General features: G+C 42.4%; 2 protein-coding genes across 3 annotated transcripts; both read left to right on the top strand.

The window, feature by feature from the left end:
* The first annotated feature begins 627 nt into the window (after window positions 1–627).
* On the top strand, window positions 628–6,935 carry LOC124043873 (acetylcholine receptor subunit alpha-like). The gene is made up of 9 exons (XM_046362964.1): window positions 628–827; window positions 1,701–1,843; window positions 1,949–1,993; window positions 2,345–2,454; window positions 2,840–3,035; window positions 3,253–3,490; window positions 4,965–5,188; window positions 5,762–6,001; window positions 6,093–6,935. Exons 1-9 carry the CDS (start codon window positions 782–784, stop codon window positions 6,222–6,224), a joined length of 1,374 nt encoding a protein of 457 aa, XP_046218920.1. The 5' UTR covers window positions 628–781; the 3' UTR covers window positions 6,225–6,935.
* A 236-nt stretch (window positions 6,936–7,171) lies between these two features.
* On the top strand, window positions 7,172–19,424 carry LOC124043872 (integral membrane protein GPR155-like). Of its 2 annotated transcripts, XM_046362961.1 has the most exons (15): window positions 7,172–7,263; window positions 8,048–8,573; window positions 8,759–9,158; window positions 9,957–10,128; window positions 10,223–10,378; window positions 11,513–11,596; window positions 11,799–11,919; window positions 12,090–12,174; window positions 12,277–12,367; window positions 12,451–12,673; window positions 14,329–14,453; window positions 16,509–16,604; window positions 16,703–16,767; window positions 16,863–17,000; window positions 18,722–19,424. In XM_046362961.1, the coding sequence occupies exons 2-15, from the start codon at window positions 8,147–8,149 to the stop codon at window positions 18,915–18,917; spliced, it is 2,379 nt and encodes a 792-aa protein (XP_046218917.1). In that variant the 5' UTR covers window positions 7,172–7,263; window positions 8,048–8,146; the 3' UTR covers window positions 18,918–19,424. The 2 variants fall into 2 exon arrangements, with proteins under 2 accessions (XP_046218917.1, XP_046218918.1); XM_046362962.1 differs by having other exon boundaries at window positions 7,175–8,573; window positions 18,670–18,905.
* The last annotated feature ends 1,305 nt before the right edge of the window (window positions 19,425–20,729 follow it).

The raw sequence follows: 20,729 nt of genomic DNA, 5'->3' as shown, positions 1-20,729 counted from the left end.
CTGGTTGAGTGACTGGCTGATTGAACAGGTGGAGGCTGTAGGGAAATGGATTTGCCTGGTCCCATCATTGCCTTAGTGGGGAGGGGCAGGTGTACAGTGGAGATGGGGTGTTGGGGTGTGGTGCTTGGCCATCTGGAAACTCATTGCAGTAGCTAGATGGGATAGATGTTGTGGATATGTTGGTCCAAAATTACCCTCAGAGGGAGACAAAACATATTTATTAGAGATCAAACAGGACAACTTTTAGTGACAGTTTGATTACTGTATTTGACATGTAAAATCATTGTGTTTTTCTCAAACTAATCGTATAGTATTCCCGAATAATTATTCTCGAAAGGACATTATAATGTAACACAAGTTAACCAATGGGACCCGTATCAAATATCCTGATAGCCTGATTGTCAGTATATCACAACAAATGGCATGTTTTGGAAAAGCAGCCATATGCTATTACTGTCTAATAATATGGGAAGTATTGCACTGTAAGATATTTCAGTGCCAGATTAGCCAGCCATGTAGAGCTTATAACATGTGAGGGATGACAAAGAATGTGACCCTCTCAAATGACAGCTATCGGTGGTGGCTCATAACATGTGGTGTCAGCGAACAACAATACTGTTCCCCATTACAGAACATGAAGCAGCAAGTCAGCGTTGACATGATTCTGACCACGTTTTGAAGTAGTACAGAAATCAATGTTGTCACCTTGCTAGCTGCTCACCCTCTATTCGAAGACTCAGGACATTGGATACCCCAGATTTGATGGGAGAATAGCACAAAAATGAATCGGCTGCTTTTTGTTTCTCATCTTTTTATCATTCTGGCAGGTAAAGCATATTCTAACCATGCTTGTTGGCTTACTGACTGTTCTTCTGTCGACTATAACATACCTTTGCCAGGATATTTTAGGCGGTAATCTATCCTAAACCAATATTTGAATATCTTACAAATCTAATTCATTCATGGGATATCTACATCAGATAAGTTCTCATTGATTCTTGGTCATGCTTTATCCTTTAGTTAACTATAAGATTTGAAATCTTACTTGATGTATATCTTAGGTAAGCTAGTGACTGCTGGATATGCTGGAATAGTTTAAAAGGCATCCCGCCTTAGGCTCTGATGATTGACAGGGGCATGTGTGCTTTATCTGTGTTTGACTCCACAAGTCGATTGTTTCGTGAAATACATTGTATATTTGTAGCCAATTTTCATAGATATACCGTTTTGAATGTCTCAAAACGTCTTTCAAGCTCTCGGGGTACGTTCTTGAGCAAAATAGGTTTCATTTCAAGGGCAGGCAGGCAGGCAGGAAAATGAAATGGGATACCGCTCCGGCATGGGTCAAATATGTAGCGGAAATAGCGAGTGTCACGTCTGAAACACTATCTGTATTGACAGAGCTCTCATCTCCATCACCTCCAGCATCCCACGATGATAGTATACCACTGGTCTATAACAGTGTATGATTCAAAGTAATTAAGGAAGGAAGGAATGAGGGAAGGAAGGAGGGAAGCCCTTTAATAATAAATATACTATTTGCACTTACATGAACCACTATCTATCAGTCTTCTGATGCTGTAAATTTGTAAGTCGCTCTGGATAAGAGCGTCTGCTAAATGACTTAAATGTAATGTAAATGTAAACCCCAAACTGTACCATGCGAGCCATACACCAAGCTGTCTCTGTGTTCCTTGCAGGTTCTGCCTGGGGCTCTGATGATGAGACCCGTCTGGTGAAAACCCTGTTCACTGGCTACAACAAGGTGGTGCGTCCTGTCGCTCACTTCAAGGACCCAGTGGTGGTTACAGTTGGCCTGCAGCTCATTCAACTCATCAGTGTGGTAAGAAAGATATCACACCATCCCATATCAATCAATATTTATCATGCAATTCACATCACTGTCAAACACTGTGTGGAAACTCAAATCAATTCTCTTTCTCTGCAGGATGAGGTCAACCAGATTGTTAACAGCAATGTTCGACTGAAACAGGTTTGTTTCTGCCATTTCCTGTATCAACATGGCAATATAAATCTGAGATTAAAGTATTTTTCTTTCTGGCTATTTTGTAAGAGAGTAATGATAAGGAAGTTGTAAGTATGGATAATTAATAGAAGGAATTCCAGAATTATTTATGAAGATACAGTAAACAATCCCTATAAACCGTCGATTTATATACATTTTAAAGCAACTGTAACAAAACATTATCTGGAAAAAAATCCATGTTGAAATGATCCCCTCTTTGTCAATTTCATCTGAATCCGACTTCATTTCAGGAACTTCAAATAGTCTATCTGAAATGTTCTTGGTATGCTCTTTGTACCTTGTACTGTCATTTTACAGCAATGGAAGGACGTGAACTTGCAATGGAATCCTGAGGATTACGGTGGAATCAGAAAGATAAGAGTGCCCTCCACTGACATTTGGCGCCCTGACCTCGTTCTCTATAACAAGTAAGATTCAGGCCATATTTGCATCAAATGTCTTTTTTTTTACCATTCTCTCACTGTGATAAAATGTCACCAGACAGACAGACTGGATGTCATGATGTTTCCCATCTTTCCCTGTGCATAGTGGGTAAGAGCTCACATAGCATCGGGCTAAATCTGGCTTCTATATCACAGGTTCCCCCCCACACCATATGCCTGCGTCTGACACACTGCTGTTTCTCCCTGACAACCAGCTCCTATGCTACAGCAACCTGTACCAGTCTCAGCTCTGGTTGGTTGGCCTGTGTGGATGCTGTGATGGCAGGGCCATGCCAAGCCCCAGGCAGGGACGTCCCTCTGTGTTAACATTATCTCCCGTGCTGATGCCCGTGTTTGTGTGTGCCCACAGTGCTGATGGTGACTTTGCCATCGTTCACGAGACCAAAGTACTGCTGGAGCACACTGGCATGATCACGTGGAACCCCCCTGCCATCTTCAGGAGCTACTGTGAGATCATCGTGCTGTACTTCCCCTTCGACCTGCAGAACTGCAGCATGAAGCTGGGTACCTGGACCTATGATGGCAACTTGGTTGTCGTCAATCCCGTAATAATCATCATCACTATTTTGTCATATTTCTCTAATTGATCCCCTGTGTATCTCCTGTGATACAGCTGTGTATACACATACAGCCCAGTGCCGATTTGACATATTGTTCTAAGTCCCATTACAAAACACCCCACGTCCTAAAACCTTCCAATAAGGTTGTGCCGTTTCTGGTCAGTTGCTTCCTTATTACATTTTTATTACCTGTCTCCACCAGGACAGCGACCGTCCTGACCTGAGTAACTTCATGGAGAGTGGAGAGTGGGTGATGAAGGACTACCGCAGCTGGAAACACTGGGTGTACTATGCCTGCTGCCCAGACACGCCCTACTTGGACATCACCTACCACTTCCTGATGCTGCGGCTGCCCCTCTACTTCATCGTCAACGTCATCATCCCCTGCATGCTCTTCTCATTCCTCACTGGCCTCGTCTTCTATCTGCCCACTGACTCTGGTTGGTATTGCATCCACTTCAATCATTTCAGTTCTAAATCCCTTTTATTTTTCAAGTGGCTGAAGATGAACTGAAATATATGTTGTCATCATAGCCGCGACATTGATCGTTTACGTTGTGGTTGTGAAGTACCTGTATCAGCTGGTACAACTACATGCTTGTCCTGCTAACTGTCTCTTGGCTTCAGAAGTTCCTAGTAGCTACATTAGCTGTAACAGTGATGTGTCTCGGCTAGCATCTGGCCCTGTTCCCAGTGTTGAGGCCTGCCTCATTACCCAGAGACCCTGTGTGCTGCCATGTCTGTGAGTAGGCCTTTCCTTTCATGTATAATACATCTCTGGCTGCCTAACTCGGATAGGGCTGCTGCTACAGCATGATACTGTGGAGGGGCTGAGATGCAAAATGGAAGTCCTCTAGGTTTACTGATTTGACTGAACAGCAAAAACAACACAGAGTTCACATTCTACTGTAGAATCTCTGTGAATATGTTTTGGACACACACCCCAGCAGACGTGTGAAGAATAGCAGGAAATTGGCTTCTGGTTGTAAAGGTGTTCAACTAAAAATAACACATACTAGGATTTATATTGTGTCTGTTTGCTTACCTGAGGTTATTTGTGTGTAAGCCTATGTGTAAGGGAGGCTACATGGGATGGGACAAATTAAACAACTAATTTCTTTGCTCCTGCTTGTAGCTATGGTATAGGCAATATTGTGCAGGCTCCAACCCACAGTTCATTTGTTAAAAGCAGTATTCCTACCCATCTAGTGGAGGACTGAAAGAGAGGTTGGAGGAGCTCAATTGGACCAAGCCTATAAGAGTTGTGACAGAGGCTACTCCTCCCTGTGGTCAGAATGAGTTAGTGCCCTAAAGGGTGTGATGCCATTGACAGTCTCTCGCTATCAGTCTCTCTCTGAAGCTGCAGTGTGCAGCGATGCAGAAGATCAATTATCATAATGATCACCTCACTCACTTCACACCCTCTTGTAATTAATCTGAGAGAAGGGGACCAACCAGAGGGGGGATTAGCTCCCCAAGTTCTGAGATCAAATGACTATTTATTGATTTTTTTTTCATTTTTCAATTAAATTGTAACGGGTGTCACAGTTGAGTTGCACTGGAGCAATGCTGTGACTGTAGTATTTGCTTTACCCATTCTTACCTCGTTATTAACTGCTCTCACAGTGTTCAACAACAGTCATATGTTATGAAGCTCAGTTGTCTCCTTATGAGCATGTGTTCAGTCTGTCACGAGCCTGGGTTCTCCACTGAACTGTTCAAAGCTGTCTGCGTGCTGTATGAATGACTGATTTAGTATGCAACCATTATAATTGTGAAAATGATAACTTTATGTCACAACGGAACATAGTTTGCATCCCTCGCAAGCTCCAATTGTGCCTTTCTTCATAGATGAATGCTTCTGCATGCGTCTGCTTTTGCAGACCTGAGTTTTGTGAACACGTGCGTCCTCAGGTGAGAAGATGACTCTGAGTATCTCTGTCCTGCTGTCTCTGACTGTGTTCCTGCTGGTCATCGTTGAGCTCATCCCCTCCACCTCCAGTGCTGTGCCACTCATCGGGAAGTACATGCTCTTCACCATGGTCTTCGTCATTGCCTCCATCATCATCACTGTCATCGTCATCAACACCCACCACCGTTCCCCCAGCACTCACACCATGTCCCCCTGGGTTCGCAAGGTGGGAACAGCTGGTACATTTCTAACTATTTGTTTTTGAAATCTAAAAAACATATGAAGGGTCTTAGAGTTAAGTTAAATGTCTGCACTCACTACTTTAAGTCGCTCTGGATCAGAGTGTCTGCTAAATGGCTCAAATGTAAATGTTAAGTTTGAATAGCATGGTGCTTTGCTAACAATAACATTTGGGTTCATTTGCAATGTAAATGACATGACACAGCCAAAGGATGACTTGTGCATTCCGATTTGTGAATCTTATGAGTGTGTGAGAGTGTAGAAATGTATCTATTTTTAAGCATACAGTATTCACAAATTGTTCATGAAACAACATGGCAGACACACTGGTATCAAGTCTTCATAATAGTACCAACAAAAAAAGTGCCCTCCCCAGTACTGCCATCTAGTGACAGAATATAGATGACTGAAGTTGTTTACTGTATAACTGTATAGTTGACTGTATTTTCTGATTTGACCATGATATTGTTAAATTGAGGAGCCAGATAAGTGTCTGAATTTGGCACATTGTAGGTATTTTGTCCTCAGTATAACTTCTGTTCTTATTTTTTCTTTGCAGATTTTCATTGACACCATTCCCAACCTCATGTTTTTCTCAACAATGAAACGTCCTGCAAAGGAGAAACAGGACAAAAACATCTACGGTGCTGACTTTGACATCTCAGACATCTCAGGCAAGCCCACCCCTACTGCAGTCACCTACCAGTCCCCCATCACCAAGAACCCCGACGTACGCAGTGCTATCGAGGGGGTGAAGTACATCGCTGAGACCATGAAATCTGATGAGGAATCCAACAGTGTAAGACTCTGGAGTTCATTTCCATCCTTCCCACAGATTTCTCCTTTAAGTATCCGTTTACATGTTTCTAATTACTCTCCTCTTTTCCCAGGCCGCTGAAGAGTGGAAGTTTGTAGCCATGGTGCTGGATCACATTCTGCTGTGTGTGTTCATGGGGGTGTGTATCATTGGAACACTGGGGGTGTTCGCAGGCCGTCTCATTGAGCTGAGCATGACGCCCTAGAGGTCTGCGGTGTGTCATGTATAGTGCCAGACGTTTTAATTGACCTGACCAGGAAAAACCTCTGGGCCGAAGTGAATCTAAAAGTCAAATATTGCTGTGTGAAGACTTGCTTGCTGCTGTTTTTGACCCTCCTGTTCACAGTATAAACATGCATTATTATTGGGTGGTTTGCAATTTGTCACACCCTGATCTGTTTCACCTGTCTTTGTGATTGTCTCTACCCCCTCCAGGTGTCGTCCATCTTCCCCATTATCCCCTGTTCTCTGTTTGTCTGTTGCCAGTTTTGTTTTCTTTTGTCAAGCTTACCAGCAGTTTTCCTTTTGCTCCTGTCGCTCGATTGTTCCTGTTTCCTAGTTGACCATTCTGTCTGCCCCTGACCCTGCCTGCTGTCCTGTATCTTTGCCCCACCTATCTGGATTACTTACCTCTGCCGGCCATTGACCTGCCTTTTGCATGCCCCTGTTCTATTAATAAACTGTTGTTACTTCGACTTTGTCTGGGTCTTACCTGAAACATACAATTAGCTCAGATTGCTGGGTGCATGCATGTTTATCCATATTTTCACTAATGTGTGTTAATTTTTGAGCAGTTGAGCCACATTCTAATCAAGTTTATTGTAATCAAGGTATTTGTTCTAGTTCCTCAATGCATTGTTTTATATGTTTTCATGAATCTATAATTCAGTATTTAATAAATAAAGTCCATACTTGACCCTGGTAGTCAATTTTCTATATCTGTATACTAAGTTGGATTTTGTGCATACTTTGGATAAAATAAAAATCCTTCTTGACAAGTGAAAGAACAATCAACGCTAGAAAAAAATGCAATAACATCTCAACAGTACTGCTGCATGTGGAACGTTGAGGTCTGAATACTACAAAAGACTGAATTTTGACCACGTGATAGCCCCAAGTGCAACATTCGGCTAAATCGTTTCCCCTCCGGGTCCCCCATGTAGTCTAATGTGATTGGTGAAGTAGTTTGCTGTCAGAACAAGAAGGAAATTGCGGGGTGTTGCGACATAGAGAGACAGATACCGGTAAGTTGTCTTGTATTTTTTATTTTTTTACGGTCACTTGTCAACGGGTTTAAATAGCACCCCGTATATTGGCATTTGGCAAACTAGCGTGTCATGTTTTCACCTATTTATAAATAGCGCACGTACTAACTGGCTAGAGTTAGGTGAATTGGCTAGCTAGCTAACGTTAGGTTATTTAGTTAGCCAACCCTCTCGAACTCCATGCCTTGATTATCTGTAGGTACTGGTAGCTAGCTACGTTAGTTGTCTTTTTAAAGAATGGCGCTCTATTTTTCATCAAGCTAATAGCGATGCTAGCCATTTATTATTATTTTATTTTTTACCATACATATACATTAGCTCAGATTGCTGGGTGCATGCATGTTTATCCATGTTTTCACTAACGCGTATTATAGAACAGTTGATATGTATTTTTTAAAAATGTGTAAGTGATACGTTGTATCTAGCATTTTACGTTGTGAGAAGGTTACATCGCTACAAAGTAGCTACTGTAATAGACTGTTTACGAGTGTATGCTTAACGTTGACGTTATATCTAGAAACCCCGGTAAATGGTGGTTATACCTTGGCGTCAGGACTCAACTTCGTGAGTCTGTTGGGACATTCAGTGGGCTGAAAGGTTCACCTATGTAACTACCATGTATAAATGGCTCAAATCGAAATCTAATCTAATGTTGTTTGTCACATGTGCCGAATACAACAGTGCTAACTAAGTTACGAGCCCCTTTTCGACGATGCAGTTTTAGAGACGGCAAATTGAAATTGTAGTTTGACTGTTCTCCAAGTATTTTAGATTTTCAGTAACTGGTAGTGACACCAGCAACCCTATCAGCTTGGCCAGGCATGAGAGCTGATATCTGAGGATTTAAACCACCAGCGCCACAATGGATGTCCCTGCCATCAGTAACAACCTCAACCTTTCAAATGGGGACTTGGATCCCTCGGACACCCCTCCCACCATGTCCATTGACAAGCTCTTCCCAGCACTCCTGGAGTGCTTTGGGATCATCTTGTGTGGCTATATTGCTGGTCGAGCGAACATCATCACATCCACACAGGCCAAAGGATTGGGGAACTTTGTGTCCAAGTTTGCCCTCCCAGCATTGCTCTTTAAGAACATGGTACTCTTGGACTTTGGGAATGTCATCTGGCCATTTTTGTGGAGTATTCTCATCGCCAAGGTGTCTGTGTTTTTCATTGTGTGTGTGATTACACTACTGGTTGCCAGTCCTGACACTCGCTTCAGCAAAGCTGGCCTATTCTCCATCTTTGCTACTCAAAGCAATGACTTTGCTTTGGGATACCCGATTGGTGAGTCTTTCCATCCGTTCAGTTTCAGTCCTTTTAAAATTGATAGTCTCCTGGCAGAACCTCAGAACAAAGGAAATATGTCTTTAAGTCATACTTTAAAATCTTGTTGGTTTGTGACAAAAAGTTTGATTCACTCTGCTCTCCTCCCTAAAAGGGAACTTCCTGAACTGTACCTTTCTTCACAGTTGAGGCCTTGTACAAGAACACACACCCAGAGTATCTACAGTACATTTACCTGGTAGCACCAGTGTCCCTCATGCTTCTCAACCCCATTGGGTTTGCCTTCTGTGAGATCCAGAAGTGGAGGGATCAGAGAGACTGGCAGCAGGGCAAACTCCAGATAGTGGGTGTGGTCATCCTGCAGGTTCTGAAGAACCCCATGGTCTTCATGGTTGTTATTGGCATTATCTTCCACTTCATCCTGGATCAGAAGATCCCTGCTTTCATGGAGCAGTTTGTGGACGGCCTGGCCAACTCTTTTGGAGGAGCAGCTCTGTTCTACTTGGGCCTCTCCATGGTGGGCCAGTTGGGGAAGCTCACCAGGTCCACGGTTGTAGCCCTTATCCTGCTCATCACAGCAAAACTGTGAGTGTTTACAGGGATTTATGATGGATTGTTTTGAGTTTAAGAATGTTTAAGAATGTTAAGTTAGATTATTACACATGTAGGCTTCTATTATTTAATATTCATAATAGCCTACAGCTCATACACATTCATACTGCACTTAAAAACACACTGTAGACATAGTGTCAGGACATGAGACCACATCTCCTTGTAATTAAGTGTTATGTGTTCTGTGTACTGTTATTGACTCAGAGCTAACTGTGGATTTGTATTGGTCTGCTACACACCAGGCAACCTTGGCACATGACTACCATTTTTGTTTTGTGTAATACAAGCATTCTTGAATACTGGCACCCATCCACGTTTCAGTATTTTTGACCTTGAAACCTTTATTTATTCTCATGCAATCTTGAAGGGGGAATCTGCATTTCAAACGATAACAAAGCGGAAACCCCACCACTGTTTTGGTAAAGGGCTGAGGGCTGTCTAGACTGTCTCAAAATGGGCAGCCTACAGAGAACAAGAGAAAATAAACCATCCGAAATGAAAAGCTGCTCTCTGTGTTTTACTAGCATTGTGATGCCTTGAAGACTTTAAACTGAGGCAACATTATAGGAGGAAGTAAGCCTCAAGTCCATGACAATGGAGTAGGCTAAAGCACAAACAGATCTGGGACCAGGCTACGAGCCAGACCCTTGAAAATATAGTCTCTTCCTTCTTACCTGATGATTCCTTGTGAATGAATCAGGCATTTATCTTGTAACATTTTGTGACCGCAACATTACAATGAAACCTAACAACGTGTTTGATCTTCCGGAGGTTGGTGATGCCGTTGATCTGTCGAGAGACTGTGGAGCTGCTGGACGCTGACAACACCAGCTCTAGTCTCGAACACTCCAGTCTCTCCAACTATGCCTTCCTCTATGGAGTCTTCCCTAGTGCCCCCAGTGTGGCCATCTATGCTGCTCACTATAACATGGAGCTACAAGTTGTAAGTCATCTACTCTCTCCTATATGGATAGAAGTGTAGGTCATATGAAGACATGGACAGTGTCACATTTTTCTTGTGTATTGTTTTCTAACAGGTTACCTCAGGGATGGTAATAAGCACGTTTCTCTCAGCTCCCATTATGTATGTTTCTGCTTGGTTGCTGACAATACCATGGATGGACCCTAAGCCATTGATGGATTCTCTGCAGAATGTCAGCTTTAATGTCAGCATCATCAGCTTAGTTGCACTGGTGAGTTTTCCCCCTGCCTCCCATCATTATCAAAGAACTATCATTGACTGTAATCTTTACTTTTCAACTGGCTTTGTGCTGGTTATTTTATTTCAGGCAGGGTGGTCGGACTTCAGGAAATTATAACCTACAAGCAGGTGTTGATGTAACGGCGTTCTTCATTTGTTGAGAGAGAGTCGGACCGAAATGCAGCGTGGTTGTTACTCATGTTCTTTAATGAATGAATCGCGATACATGAAATAACTTATACAAATGCAAAACAACAAATGGAACGTGAAAATATAATTACAGCCTATCTGGTGAAACTACACAGAGACAGGAATAATCACCCACGAAATACACAGTGAAACCCCGGCTACCTAAATGCGGTTCCCCATCAGAGACAACAAGAATCACCTGACTCTGATTGAGAACCGCCTCAGGCAGCCAAGCCTATACTAGACACACCCCTAATCAACCACAATCCCAATGCCTACAAAAACCCCAATACGACAATACAATAAACCCATGTCACACCCTGGCCTGAACAAATATAATTAAAGAAAACACAAAATACTAAGACCAAGGCGTGACAGTTGATTGTACTAAAGCTTCTTTTCACATTATCTCATTCATATTGTGTTATTTGGGGGCAGTTGGGGGGGACAGTAGTTATCAGGTGATATTGTTAGATGATACTGTCTAGACTAGGCTATGTTTATTCAGTCTATGAACAGTAGGGGTGGAGATATGACTTGCAACCAGGCAGTTCAAAGTCATCAGCAGGATGTCTCTGTCTGGTGCCAATGATATGATACTTGAGGCTTACTTTCTCCTATAATGTTGCCCCAGTTTAACTTCAAGGCAACACGGCGCTAGTAAAACACAGAGCAGCTTTTCATTTGGGACAGTTTATTTTCTCTTGTTCTCTCTAGGCTGCCCATTTTGTTGACAGTCTAGACTGGTCATATGACCTTTCTTATAACCTGTGATGTCGTTTCACTGAATGTTACTGCTCTCGAATGCATGTGGTGTTTATTGGGACCTGAGATGATGAAATTGCCATTGCAGTTTACATAAGTATGCTATCCTTTTCTGTATGGCATGTGTAGACAAGCATATCTAATGCTGAGATCTCTTATCTCTTTGTTACAGGCTTGGACAGTTACTGTCATGTTCCTGAGTAAGAAATTTAAGAGACTACCTCACATGTTCACCGTCAACCTGTTCTTGGCACAGGCAAGGCTTGCCTTTTGAATATTTGTTAGTTTTCACAAAAACATCCATCCCATATGCATATTGTATCAGTATGTCCATTGAATAATGTTGTACATATCATATTGTCCATAGTACCAAGCCAAATTAGCAATATCACTGTCTAAATGTCGCTTTAGGATTGCGCGCTGCTGTCTATTGACGTTTTGCCTCTCCGTGCGTCCAGATTCTAGCTTGTGTTAGCATGATCATGTGGAACTTTGTCGTGAGACAAGACCGCTTCATTGGACACGTGTTGACATTCACACTGTTGTACGGCTCACTGTACAGTACTTATGTATGGCCAGGTATGTCTGTCACACACACAAAATTGTCAACATTTAATAATACCACCCTTTTCTCTTATAGTATGATTTTGTGTTGGTATGTTAACATACTGTGATTAAAAAAAAAATGTGAATGGTGCGGTGTTGAGCAATGATTCTCTCACCATAGAGTCCATGTTTCTTTGTTTTAGGTCTAATAGCACTTTCCCTTGTGTTGATGAAGAGAGGTGGTGAGATGAAGGTTGCGCCAGGCTTCCTGGTGATTGCAGGCTGGGGGTGAGTCATGAGCTTTCCACTGAATAATTGAATTATTGGAAACCAAGGGACCTTTTGTGTTGAATCTGCTGCTCAAACACAGTTCGTATGTGATGTCAACAGAGTCCCAGCCCTTGTGGCAGCAGTGCTCCTCGTAACTGGGGAGAGGATGCCCGACACCATCGATTCGGCTTTCTTTTATGGAAGACCGCAGGTGAGACCGACTGGGGAAAGAAGACGGCACCTCCCATAGAACATGACCTCATCATCCTGACCTTCTCTTTGTGTCTTCTGCAGATCATCTGCACCTCTGTTGTGCTTGCCTTCAGCATAGTGCTGGGCGGGTGCTCTTTGGTGGGCCTCCGTCGAGGCACGTGGGACTCAATGTACCATGTCCTGGAGAGAGACTCTATGCTAGGCACTATTGAGGATCTGAGGCTCCCGACTGGCCCAGATACCCAAACTATCCCAGATATCCGTGACATGTTTGAGCCAGCCGGAACTGGAAGCATCAACATAGGTATATGTTAGCTGGATTTATGTCATGTATATAATACTAGTTAATTAAGTATATGATACGGATTACATTTTTTCTTATGGGGTATTGTGTGTAGATTGACGAGGAACATTTTTATTTAATAAATTTTAGTGAGGTTGTAACATAACAAAATGTGGAAAAAGGAAGGGGTCTGAATACTTTCCGAATGCACTGTAAATACAAAAGTATGTAGACACCCCTTCAAATTAGAAGATTCGGCTATTTCATCCACACCCGTTGCTGACAGATGTATAAAATCGAGCACACAGCCATGCAATCTCTATAGACAAACATTGGCAGTAGAATGGCCTTACTGAAGAGCTCGGTGACTCAACGTGGCATCGTTATAGGATGCCACCATTCCAACAAGTCTGTTAGCCAAATTTCTGCCCTGCTAGAGCTGCTCCGGTCAACTGTAAGTGCTGTTATTATGAAGTGGAAACGTCCAGGAGCAACAACTGCTCAGCAGCGAAGGGTTAGGCCACACAAGCTCACAGAACGGGACCGCCAAGTCCTGAAGCGCTTGGCGCATAAAAACCGTCTTGTCCTCGGTTGCAACACTCACTACCGAGTTCCAAACTGCTTCTGGAAGTAACGTCAGCACAAGAACTGTTTGTCGGGAGCTTCATGAAATGGGTTTCCGTGGCCAAGCTGCTGCACACAAGTCTACAATCACCATGCGCAACGCCAAGTGTCGGCTGGCGTGATGTAAATCTCGCCACCATTGGACTCTTGATCAGTGGAAATACTTTCTCTGGAGTGATTAATCACGCTTCACCATCTGGCAGTCCGACGGACGAATCTGGGTTTGCGGATGCCAGGGGAACACTACAATAGTGCCAGCTTGAAAGTTTGGTGGAGGAATAATGGTCTGGGGCTGTTATTCATGGTTCGGGCAAGGCCCCTTAATTCCAGTGAAGGGAAATCTTAACGCTACAGCATACAATGACGACATTCTAGACGATTCTGTGCTTCTAACTTTGTGGCAACAGTTTGGGGATGGCCCTTTACTGTTTCAGTATGACAATGCTCCCGTGTGCACAAAGCGAGGTCCATACAGAAATGATTTGTTGTGATCGGTGTGGAAGAACTTGACTGGCCTGCACAGAGCCCTGACATCAACCCCATCAAACACCTTTGGGGTGAATTGGAAGAACGATTGCGAGCCAGGCCTAATCGCCCAACAGCAGTGCCTGACCTCACTAATGCTCTTGTGGCTGAATGGAAGCAAGTCCCCGCAGCAATGTGGTGGCTTATGGGGCGGCAGGTAGCCTAGTGGTTAGAGCGTTGGGCCAGTAACCGAAAGGTTGCTGGATCGAATCCTCGAGCTGACAAGGTACAAATCTGTCGTTCTGCCCCTGAACAAGGCAGTTACCCGGTAGGCCGTCATTGGAAATAAGAATTTGTTCTTAACTGACTTGCCTAGTTAAATACAATAAATAAAGGTTAAATTATTTTAAAAATGTTCCAACATCTAGTGGAAAGCCTTCTCCGAACAGCAGCAAAGGGGGTACCAACTCCATGATTTTGGAATGAGTTGTTTGACGAGCAGGTGTCCACATACACTGCATTACCAAATGTATCAGTCATCACCCTGTGGGTCACTAACAGTGCGTCTGCTCTGTGGTCTCCTTCAGGTCCGTGTGAGACTGGCTGTGAGTCGCCAGGCTGTCTACTGGCCCAGGAGGAGCAGCAGGTGGCTGACAGACAGGTGGCCCGCCATGTGCTCTTATGCCTGCTACTGATCGTCAGCCTACTAGCTGTGAGTGACTGACTCACTATTACAGAATGACACTGAGACTGTTACTAAACCCTATTGTACTATACTTTACTGACCTCTAATTTTCTTTACTGTAATGTGCTGTCCAATTTTGTGAAACAGAGGTCTTTGATTGGTTTAGATTTGGACTGACAAAATGTAAACTACTTTTTGACGTCCATGGACATCCGGTGTCTGTCTGTGCTCAGTGGTTGAGGACGCTGGTTACAGTAAATGGAAAGCGAGGGGCCTTGGATGGGTGTCAGTAAGAGCCGGGAGAGGTGACATTAATGCAATGAGTCCCACCGCCATGCCGACACGATTTGGACTTCTAACCCCTTTTAAACATTGGGGGTTTGAACTACCGACTTCTTGGTTGTACAATTTGGATTCATCCAATAATCTGTGATTTAAAAAAAAAAATGTAGAGTCCGAATGGTTTCAGATACACATTTCTTAAAAGCTATCTATGAAAAGCTGAGGCTCTCACGTGCACACACACACATATTTTACTCTATAACACTCAAGCTACACAAGAGTTGTCAGAAGGTATGGGGTTCTTCTAGAAGATCATAGAAAATCCAAGGACAGTGTCTGTAATACTGTAATAAGTTCACGTAGTTGCTGTCACAAACTCCAATCTCAACACAGTTGTCACTGACTAGTTTGATATTAATTTCCCACTGAACAAACAAACAAACAATAAATTCATTTTTTATCAGGTTTTTGCTTTGCTGGACCTTTTAATTAAACTTTTTTTTAACCTTCATTTAACTAGGCAAGTCGGTTAACAAATTCTTATTTACAATGACGACCTAACCTGGACAACGCTGGGCCAATTGTGCTCCGCCATATGAAATGCTGGGTGGGAGAGAGGGAAGGGTTGTTCAGACTGTGTTCAGCTGAACAGTATGCCAGTGGAAGGGAGGGCAGTAACAGGAGCCCCAACTGTGGTTTGTGACTACTATCATTTCCCATTTTAGCTAATTTAATTGCAGTCACTCTGTTACTGATTATTATTTTTTTTTTCCAGTCATTCTATTTTGGATTTCGTAACAGAATCACACGTTTAAATCCCATAAATCATTCACAAAATTGTTATCAGTAAAAACACTATAATTGGTAGGTTTACCTTTTACTTGTTACTTCAGTGAATTTTCATTATCATCCCTCATGAGAGAGATTTGAATATATCTTAAAGATATGGGTTTTTATGCAAAATGAGAAGACACTAGGCAATATTTCACAAAATTAAATGTAAATGTTGATATTAGTTGGTAAGGGTCTTAAAGGGATAGTTCACCCAAATTCCAAAATGACATTGCTTAGTGCGTACAGGGTAAGGAAACCAGTCTATGGACAAGCTATGACATCAATCCCTGCATTGGTTTAGTTTCCCTGGCACTGTTTCCACATTCTAACGTTTTAGGTATTTGTGGCAAAAATCCATTCAAGTCATAGGACCGATATTAGCATTTTTTTTGCACATGTTCAGAACATCTATAAGTGACTTTGTTAAGCTTCACAATAATTTTTAGATACTTTCAGGTGATTTGGACATAATGTGTGAAAAATGTAATATCGGTACCATGACTTGTATGTGAGTAGTGCCACGTGGAAACAGTCCCAGGGCAACTTAACCAAAGCATGGATTGCTTTCATACCTTGTCCATAGACTGCTTACAGGGTAAGGAAACCAATGTGTAAATTTGGTTGAACTTTCCTGTTAACTTCAACAGTGTGTTTTGATGTTTTTCTAATACCTTTTTTTAAGGTTTGACCAGAAATCAAAGCCTTCGCTTATTCCTAATTTTGGGAAGAATGATTGGAAAATGTATATGCCTTCTTTTCTGAAAAATATCCTCTTAGCTTTCATTTTGACACCAAATTTGTGGTGTTCCTATGAACTTCACGTTTGCGCTCATGGGTCCTTTTACATGGAAATGGCCTTGTGCGACAGAGCCTGTATGTTGAGTTTTTTTTTACGGCTGTCCGTCCTGTCCTTCAATTTTGGGCAAGTGTGACAATCCCTGTTTCAATTTCTCTCCCCTGTTCTAGAACCTGTCCAGCTGTCTGTGGTGGCTCTTTAGTCGAGTTCCTGGGAGACTTTACTTAGAGCTGCAGTTCTTCTGTGCTGTGGTCAACTATGGACAGGTACCGTACATATAGGTCTCCATAGACACATTGGGATTTGGAGCCACTGTATTTACTCAACGGTGGCGGTGTTTACATATGTGTTTTGCTGTTCTCAGGGCTTCATCTCGTTCGGGCTTTTTGGGCTGGACAAACATTTGATAATACTGCCATTTAAAAAGAAGTAAGAGGCTCACTGACATGCATTTCATATGATCGAGTAGTGAGCTGTGTATTGAATAAGAAGCCTTGAATACCTTTTTTTGGACCTGTGCCCAGGATATCCTGTCTGTGGCACAGAAGGAAGCCAGAAGAGCAGCCTCAACTGGTTGTATCTGATGACATCATGATGACCTGCACTCAGTTCATCAGATACCACAAAGAGCAGTGTGTCCGGGACATTGTCCAGCAGAAGAGGTGAGGGGTCAATTAGTCAACTTACAGGGCTGCTCTGCTCAGGGATTCAATAGACCCTCTGCTTCTACTGTGCACCCGCTGTGTATTTCCTAAAACGGCTCACGGTATATATGAAACCTCCCATATTATGCAGTAATTCACAACTTTGCTTACGATTGGACAGTCTGACAGTTTGTGTAACAACTGCATTATACCCATTGATCATCACTAATATGAATACATTGTTTTGCATGAGTTTTGGTGCATGGGTTGTGTTGAGCACTTCTCTCTTGCGTTTGTTTCAGTGTGCCATCCTAGCTACAGTTCCTACAGAAAGTATTCACAGCCTTTACTTTTCCCACATTTTGTTTTGTTACAGCCTGAATGTAAAATGGATTATATTGAGTGTTGGTTTTTTTTGTCACTGGCCTACAACCAAGACCCCATAATGTCAAGGTGGAATTGTATATAATTTTATATTTTTTTAATATTTCATTTTATTTTTTTAATGTCTTGAGTCAAGTATTCAACCCCTTTTTATGAAAAGCCTAAATAGGTTCAGCAGTGAACATTTGCTTAACAACTTACATAAGTTGCATGGACTAACTCTGTGTGCAATAATAGTGTTTAACATGATTTTTAAATGACTACCTCATCACTGTACCCCACACATACATACAATTATTAAGGTCCCTGTCGAGCAGTGAATTTCAAACCGGGTCAACCACAAAGACCAGGAAGGTTTTCCAATGCCCTGCAAAGAAGGGCACCTATTGGTAAATGTTTTTTTAATGTTTAAAGCAGACATTAAATATCCCTTTGAGCATGGTGAGCTACAAAGATGCAGGCGTCCTTCCTAACTCAGTTGCCGGAGAGGAAGAAAACCGCTAAGCAATTTTACCATGAGGCCAATGTTGACTTTAAAACAGTTAGTTTAATGGCTTTGACAGGAGAACTGAGGATGGATTAACAACATTGTAGTTACTCCACAATATTAACCTAATTGACAGAGTGAAAAGAAGGAAGCCTGTACAGAATAAAATATTCAAAAACATGCATCCTGTTTGCAACAAGGCACTAAAGTAATACTGCAAAAAATGTGGCAAAGCAATTCACTTTTTGTCCTGAATACAACGTGTTATGTCAAAGTGCAATACAACAGATTGCTTAGTACCATTCTCCATATTTTCAAGCATAGTGGTGGCTGCATCATGTTATGGATTTGCTTGTAATCATTAGGGACTCTGGATAAAAAAATAAACTGAATGGCACTAAGCACAGGCAAAATCCTAGATGAAAAACTGTTTGTCTGCTTTCCACCAAACACGGGGACATGAATTCAGCTTTCAGCAGGACAATAGCCCAAAACACAAGGCCAAATCTATGCTGGAGTTACTTGCCAAGAAGACGGTGAATGTGGCAGTTGGTTTTTACTTCAATCTGCTTGAAAATAAATGGCAAGACATGCAAATGGTTGTCTAGGGGGTTTAATACTTATCTAATCAAGATAGTGTTTTGTTTTACAAATTCCACTTTGACATTTTAGTATTTTGTGTCGATCTTGACAGAAAATGACCAAATCCATTTTAATCCAATTTTAATACAACAAAGTGTGAAAAAGGGTGTGGGAATACTTTCTGAAGGCACTATATCTGCTCTCTCTCTCTCTCATTCCTCTTGGACCTGTCAGCTGTGGGGAGTGCCTAACTGGCCCGTTGGTGAATCCTTCCTCTGACACACAGGTGTGGGGAGAGGACAGTGGCGGACACTTTTCTTGGCAGTGAGCTGGTAGAGTGGCTGTTGCAGGTGGGTCTGTCACAGGACCGAGGAGAGGCGCTGCTCTATGGGATCCGGCTGCAGCAGGGTGGGGTGCTCCAGCACATCACCCAGGAGTATGGCTTCAAAGATGACAACCTGCACTACTGCTTCACAGCATAAGGTGGGCCCTGGTTAGGCCCAGTCTCTGTTTTCCAGAGGCACAAGATGAAAAAGAGATCGGCTATCTACCAGACCTGAATCTAGGTCGCTACCTACATAACACTAGCAGTATTGGTTGACTTGAAGAGTCTGCTGATTTAAAAAAAAAATGCTTTCATTGTTTTGCACATTGAAATATGCATCATAACAAGCATTGAGCACTTGTTAGTTTTCTTTTAAACTGCCTATGTTTTTGTGAGGGTTTTGTAAGGTACTTTATGCATAACGAGATTTAAGTTGTCAAAGAGGCAGAGGTAATAATGATCGGCCCAAATTACTGATGTCAAATATCTTGCATTATCGTCTCAAGTTATATAGACCAGCTTGTATCCCCTTGATGACACTCATATACCATAAGGCTCAGATTTTTATTTATTTAGTTTGGATGACAAGAATGGTATTTGTCAGGTATTGAAAATGCAAGTCTGTAATGGGCCTCTCGAGTGGTGCAGAGTTCCAATGCACTGCAATCACTACAGACCCGGGTTCGATCCCGGGCTCTATCATAACCGGCCGTGATCGGGAGTCCCATAGGGTGGCGCACAATTGGCCCAGTGTTGTCCGGGTTAGGGGAGGGTTTGGCCGGGGGGTCTTTACAAGTAGGCCGTCATTGTAAATAATTTGCTCTTACCTGACTTGTCTAGTTAAATAAACAAATAAAATGCATGTTGCTGTGTATTCTAAATACACTTAATTTGGCCATAATTTATAACTTAAAATAGATATGGCAGCTAGATCTATTTTTAATATATTTGAATAATGTAGACAGAATGGTGTCAAATTTTATGGATGCAGAATTTTATTGTTTGAATTCTCTGTCCGTTTGTACATTGTTAGTCACACGCGATATCTCGGACACCATTGGGGGATTTTGGCGAAACTTTGATGAATGATGCATCTTGCCATAGAGACCTGCCATTTAAAAAAGGGGCCCAAAGGAGGCGCTGTAGTAATCAACTGAGAACTTTGAACAAACATATCTCCTGTCCCATCATTTTGTACACGCAGTGCCTTCAGAAAGTATTCAGACCCCTTGATTTTTTTCCCACATTTTAAGTTCCAGCCTTATTCTAAAATGAATTAAATAAAACAATTTCCTCAGCAATCTACACACAGTACCCCATAATGACTAAGCGAAAACAGATTTTTTTTAAATATTAAAATTCAACAGAAATACCTTATTTACATAAGTATTTAGACCCTTTGCTATCAGACTCGAAATTGAGCTCCGATGCATCCTGTTTCCATTGTTCATCCTTGAGATGCTTCTACAACTTGATCGGAGTCCACCTGTGGTAAATTCAATTGATTGGACATGATTTGGAAATACACACCTGTCTATATAAGGTCCCACAGTTGACAGTGCATGTCAGAGCCAAAACCAAGCCATGAGATTGAAGGAATTGTCCATAGAGCTCCAAGGCAGGATTGTGTCGAGGCACAGATCTGGGGAAGAGTATCAAAAAATGTATGCAGCATTGAAGGTCCCTAAGAACACATCCATCATTCTTAAATGGAAGAAGTTTGGAACCACAAAGGCACTTCCTAGAGCTGGCCGTCCGGCCAAACTGAGCGATGGGGGAAAAGGGCCTTGGTCGGAGGTGACCAAGAACTCGATGGTCACTCTGACAGAGCTCCAGAGTTCCTCTGTGGAGATGGAAGAACCTTCCAGAAGGACAACCGTCTCTGCAGCACTCCAGCAATCAGGCCTTTATGGTAGAGTGGCCAGACTGAAGTCACTCCTCAGTAAAAGGCACATGACAGACCGCTTGG

The sequence above is a fragment of the Oncorhynchus gorbuscha genome, linkage group LG09 (assembly GCF_021184085.1).
Source record: "Oncorhynchus gorbuscha isolate QuinsamMale2020 ecotype Even-year linkage group LG09, OgorEven_v1.0, whole genome shotgun sequence".
NCBI lineage: Eukaryota > Metazoa > Chordata > Actinopteri > Salmoniformes > Salmonidae > Oncorhynchus > Oncorhynchus gorbuscha.
The sequence above is the reverse complement of the archived record's forward strand: the minus strand, read 5'-3'. Positions and strand labels throughout refer to the sequence as shown.